This window comes from Podarcis tiliguerta, assembly GCF_965153285.1.
Source record: "Podarcis tiliguerta genome assembly, chromosome: 4".
NCBI classification, from domain to species: Eukaryota; Metazoa; Chordata; class Lepidosauria; order Squamata; family Lacertidae; genus Podarcis; species Podarcis tiliguerta.
This window is the reverse complement of record NC_139537.1, coordinates 19,228,187-19,234,186: the sequence shown is the minus strand read 5'-3', so window position 1 is coordinate 19,234,186 and position 6,000 is coordinate 19,228,187. Positions and strand designations below refer to the sequence as shown.

Below are 6,000 nucleotides of genomic sequence, written 5' to 3'. Positions count from 1 at the left end.
TTCAGATCCATGGGTCAGTGTCAAAATTACTCTAACCATCTCTGCTTGTTTCCTAAGAAGATTGTGTAAAATTTCCAAAACCTGCTACAACGGAAAGGCCTATGTTATTTATTTCAGCATATCTTACATTTACATATTAATGTTTTGTTCAGTTCTTCATACAATTGCTCTAATGATTTCTAATTTATATAGATCCTAACAATTCAGTCTGTCGGTCACATGTGAGCCTGTCAAATACTAAATAGCAAATGGATGGGTAGTATTCAATCCTAGTTATGCTCAGAGTAGATCTATTGATGGATTTATTGATCTGACTAATTCCTTAATTTCAGTGGGTCTATTCTGAGTAGGACTTAGTTGAATGCAACCGAATGTCTAGGGAGGATTGATAATACAAATAAGCATAGTATTTGAGTCGTGGAAGGGCTTGTCCTTATACTTTGTTTATCTTTATAAAAAGAACTACTCCCCCTCCCTTTGGTGAAAAAGTCCCACTTGACGAATCTCAGCCACCTTCATAGTAATTGCCAAATCAGGGTTTTCACACTTGGCAGCTCCTGCTGTGTGTCACACTGCTAAAAGGAGCATTTTCTGTGTTTGGCTAGTCAACGGATGTTATAATGTTGTGAGTCATGCTTCTGTTGATTTTATAGAACAAACACGGAGTATATATAGAGGTCAATTGGGAGCACACAGGCAGATCCATTGACAGAGGGACCGAAGTGTTCTAAGGCTCCAAGGCTGGGACGCAGAAGCGAAAGAGACAATGAAGAGCTTCCTACTGGCGATTGCACTCTACGGAGCACTTTCTTGTGCTTTGCCCTTAACCCAGGAAGCTGATCAAGTTGCAGAAGCGGACCTGAAATTTGCCAAGGTAATGGTTGATGGTAGCACAGAGGGGAAACAGAATTCTGCTGGTAGATTGACTAGCAAAAGAAAGTAGACAGTTGCTAAATGCCTTGTGCAAAGTGGATGCATATAGCCTGGGGAAATGTAAATTCAGTCCTCTCCTCCTCAGAGCTGCTGGATGGGTTAATTCTACATAAATACACCTTGGAGCAACTTACATTCAGCTGAGGAGGCATGCCTAGGATTGCATTGTTAATGTCTGTGAGCTTCAGTTCCTTTGTCGGTAACATGGGTGCAATGGTGAATGACCTTCTTCTTTGCGAACGAAGGCAGAAAGTATGAGTGGCTAATTCTAAAATGCAAATGAATATATGTGAAAATAATTCTATAAGCAATCAAATATATCTTTTCTTCCAATCAGAAATACATAGAAAACTACTATCCTGATTCCGCATCGACACCTGTCATAAGAAGCAAAGGAAGTGACGATATTCCTGCTGACAAAATACGGCTGATGCAGGAACGCTTTGGGCTGAAAGTGACAGGCAGATTGGATTCAAACACTTTGGCTTTAATGAGGAAGCCCAGGTGTGGGGTTCCTGATGTAGCAGAATACAGCACCTTTCCTGGGGATCCAGCATGGAAGAAAACAAAACTGACATATAGGTAAGGTTTCAGTACACTTAATTGATTGGAAGATGCCATTGGAAGATGCTAGAAATATTGGCATTCCTCAGTAAGAACAGTAATGGTCTTTCCTCAAAGTTGTCTAGTCCATCATGATTGATCTTCCTGCATAATGAAGAGTTGGGGCACAATTAATTACAGTGCTCCCTTGGTTCTCAAATGACTTGGAACTCAAACACCTTGGTTCTCAAATGCCGAAAACCCGGAAGTAAGTGTTCCGGTTTTCAAACGTTTTTCAGAAGTCGAACATGGCTGTAGCTATTGTTTCCAGGGCACCTGCACCAATCAGAAGCTGTGCCTTGGTTTTCGGACATTTTGGAAGTCAAATGGACTTCCAGAATGGATAAAGCTTGGCGGTTTTGTTTTTGCTACTTAATTTGCTTTTTTATTTTTGAAGCTTTTTTGGTTAATTTGTTTTTGTGACTGTGTGGAACCCAGTTCAGCTATTGATTGATTGATTGATTGTGTGACTGTGGAAATAGATAAAAGCCCCCCATCCAAACAATGACTATCATCAGTGCAGGTAAGAAAAAATAATAATTTTAATTTTAATCATCTACAATACTATCGTATTTATTTTATAGTACAGGACATTGTTGATTGCTTTCATTTTATGGATCAATGGTCTCGTTAGATAGTAAAATTCATGTTAAATTGCTGTTTTAGGTGTTGTTTTTAAAAGTCTGGAATGGATTAATCCATTTTGCATTACTTTCTATGAGGAAAGCGCTCCTTGGTTTTGGAATGCTTTGGTTTGGGAACAGACTTCCGGAAGGGATTAAGTTTGAGAACCAATGTACCACTGTAGTTCATAGTTTGCAAGAAGCATAAAAGCCTGCTCATCATTTCATCGCTTTGATGCACCTAGAAATACAAGGAGCATGGATTTTGTGTCAGATGTGCTGATATGTAGAAAGCTGTCTCTCTTTCACCAGAGACTCCGAAAGCTGTATGGTGCCATTTCTTTCATACATCCATTTTCTTTACAACTCTGTGTTTCACAGCGTTCTGAATTACACGCCAGACATGGACCGCACTGATGTGGATGTTGCAATCGAGAGAGCTTGGAAAGTTTGGAGTGATGTGACTCCCCTCACCTTCACCAGGGTTTATGGGAAACCTGCAGATATTGAGATCTCTTTTGCTGCTAGATGTAAGTAAACCACACGCAAATAGATATAGGTAGTTTTACTCAGGTTCCTGGCCGGGCGACTTATCCACATGTTCTTTGATTTATTTATTTTTAAAGCGCATGGTGACTATATCCCGTTCGATGGACCAGGTGGGCAATTGGCTCATGCATTTTCACCTGCTTACGGTGGAAATGCCCATTTTGATGAGGATGAATCCTGGGTGCGGGATTTAACAGGTAATTTGTTTACTTTTGTCTCAATATATTCAGCTGTATACTTGCTTGTAATGGCTTTCAGTGTGACTCTTAGTTACATATGCTGCAAAGTAGTGAGACACAGATACCATTCTAATCCTAGGGTATAAAAATGCTTACCGAATTTTTCTGTGTATAAGATGCCCCCATGTATAAGACGACCCCTATTTTTTTAAACCCAAAATTAAGAAATTAAGTTGTTTAGCTTTTTGGGGGGGGTGGGGAAGTCACTTCTGCCAATCTCTCACCCACCTCCCCGCCACTGCCAATCGCTTGCCACAGCCACTGCCGATCACACACCTCACTGCAGCCACCAATTGTCTGCCCTCTTGCCGCCACCAACACCCCACCCGCCCACTTGCCGCAGCTGCCAATCGCCTGCCCGCCTTGCCACAGCCAATCACCAGAGGCCTTGCCGCAGCCACCAATCACCCACCCAATCGCCGCTGCCAATCTCCTGCTTGCTGTTGCCATTAATCGCATGGCCCCCCTCTGCATTCACTATCTGAGTATAAGACAACAACCATTTTTTGCCTGATTTTTTTTAGCAAAAGGCATCACCTTATACATGAAAAAATATGGTGTGTGTTTAGGGGCCTTCCTCTATGTTTCTGACATACAAAAGCAACCTGTCTTCAGATGGCCAAACTATGGGAGTCACTACTACAAGATGCTGCAATGGCCCCCAGTGTGGGTGGCCTTAAAGGGGATTAGACAAATTCATGGGGGATAAGCCTATCAATGGCTTCTAGTGCATCCCAACTTCATGACTCTAATAGCAGTTGCTAAGAATTGCAAGTGGAAAAGGCACTGTTGCTCTCAGATCATGTTTGAGGCTTCTGGAGGCTGCTCCATTAGGACAAATGGAGTGCTGCCTCCTTCAGCCTTCCTTCCTTTTGACCTGCAACCATTCTGACGGGCGGCCCTGCCTTTCAGCTTCCCGCTCCTTAATCTCAGTGCCCTTGCAGAACTCAGCAGGGAGGTGGATGGGGACAACCCTGGAATTAGTAAGCTCTGACTGTCATTGGCGCTGGCCGAGTGAGCTGCTTGCCCTTCTGACTCCAACTTTACCAGTCCCAATGAGTGACAGTCCCCACTGCCACTGTGAGCACAGCATGTGAGTTTAGATGGGTCTTGGGTGCTTATCTAGCAGGACTCTTCTGGTGTCCATGGCATTTATTACTTCAAAACCCATGTCTGATAGGAGCTTTTTCTTCAGAAGCCTAATCTGTAAGGATGGAGAAACGTATTCTGGTCCATGTCACTTACACATTTGTTCACTCATGGGGCTGTTCCATCCAATATTTCTATTCTTCTCAAAAAAAAATTAAAGCTACAAAAAAATTTCAAAATATATATACAGTTAAATGCATCTTTTTGAATGCGCCAGTAGCGGTTTAGTCCTGCTGGCCACATGACCCGGAAAACTGTCTGTGGACAAACACCGGCTCCTTCGGCCTGAAAGTGAGATGAGCGCCGCAACCCCATAGTCGTCGTTGACTGGACTTAACAGTCCAGGGGTCCTTTACCTTTACCTTACCCCTAAATATATGTTGCAGAACATATTACCTCTCAATAATACACAATTTAAAATGCAGAAAGGCATCACATTAGAAACACAAAATCTGCTGGCTAGATACATTCTGCCACACATTAAGCTGGAAAAGGTTGAACTGGGTCCAGTGGCGTAGCGTGGGTTGTCAGCACCCAGGGCAAGGCAAGTAATTTGTGCCCCCTAACCCAGGGCAAGGCAAGTAATTTGCACACACACACACCTGCTGCACTGTCCCTCCCCCAGAGAGTCCCTCACTCTCTCTCCGCACCGCACCGCACGCCTGGCACCCTCCCCTCCACAGTGGGCGGCGACCCAGCGGCTCGGATCGGATTCTTACAGCCAGCACTGCAGTGAGAGAGAGTGAGTGAGTCAGGTAGGGGCAGTGAGCTGCAAGTGCGAGCGCGTGCCCCCCAGATGTTGCGCCCGTCGGCCGGCCCCCCCTGCACCCCCCACGCTACGCCACTGACTGGGTCAGTATCTTATACCCAGGTGAGCTTCACAAGTACTCACAATCTTCCTGTTTCCTTTTAGGAGTCAACCTTTTCCTTGTTGCTGCTCATGAGTTTGGCCACTCACTGGGTCTCAGGCATTCTGGCATTTGGGGGGCTCTAATGTTTCCAACTTATCAAGCTACGGACCCGCAAAACTTCAGGCTTCACCAAGATGACATTGAAGGCATCCAGTCCCTTTATGGTAAGTACAGACTCCCAGATGATTGTGTGGATTTATTCCATGCAAGAAGAGCACTGGCCTGGACCCTTAGCCTAAGGACATTCCCAGAAGGGAAATTGCCCATCACTTTCTCCTGCCTGCTGTTCCAGCAGAAGAAACTCTGGAGAGTGGCCTTCTGAACAATATGTTATGGAGAGACTGTGGAAGACAGTGGCAGGAAACTTGACTTCCATGAAATTCCTTAAAGTAACTTAGAGTCTGAGGACAATTCCTCCTCTTCCTCCCAGCACCCCCCACATGCTCTTTCTCGTTTATTTATTTATTATTATTATTTTAAATGATATTTATTAAAAATTTAATAATTACAGAAGAAGGAAAAAGAAAGAAAAAGTACAATAAAAAAGAGAAAAGAAAAGTAAAGAAAAATTTAAAAATACATAGAACAACCCCTCCACCCCACTAGAGAAAAAGCAATTTTTTTAAAAAAACCCTTCCATTTTTCACAATTCTATCCTTCAATGGCTTATTTCCTCGACCTCCTCCCACCTCACTTTTTTGTATTCCAGTTAATAATTAAATCAGCAAATTCTTTCCATCTTTCACTGCTTACTATCATTTAATTATCTTAATCCATTTTAACCTTATCTTCCCATCAACATCTTAAAAATTATCTATACTTCGCTCTAATGAAGAGAAAAAAAAGAACCTTAAATCTTAAACCTTTAAATCCTAAATTCTTAAGTCCTTATCATATATCAACTAAAGTCATATAAATTCATTCCACCATCTTTTTAGGAAGGCCCTTTAAACCACAAGAGAGGCTTTTCAGGGGCACCGGTGGCTGGGAAAG

General features: G+C 42.9%; 1 protein-coding gene across 1 annotated transcript in view; it reads left to right on the top strand.

Annotated features, from left to right (window-relative positions):
- Positions 1 to 528: 528 nt before the first annotated feature.
- The window catches only part of LOC310676842 (stromelysin-1-like), a 29,393-nt gene continuing 23,921 nt past the window's right edge, over positions 529 to 6,000 (top strand). Inside the window, exons 1-5 of the mRNA XM_083439020.1 lie at positions 529 to 874; positions 1,271 to 1,515; positions 2,541 to 2,689; positions 2,786 to 2,905; positions 5,010 to 5,171. Of these exons, the coding sequence (XP_083295146.1) occupies positions 767 to 874; positions 1,271 to 1,515; positions 2,541 to 2,689; positions 2,786 to 2,905; positions 5,010 to 5,171 (784 nt within the window). The 5' untranslated portion in view covers positions 529 to 766. The remainder of the gene's footprint in view (positions 875 to 1,270; positions 1,516 to 2,540; positions 2,690 to 2,785; positions 2,906 to 5,009; positions 5,172 to 6,000) is intronic.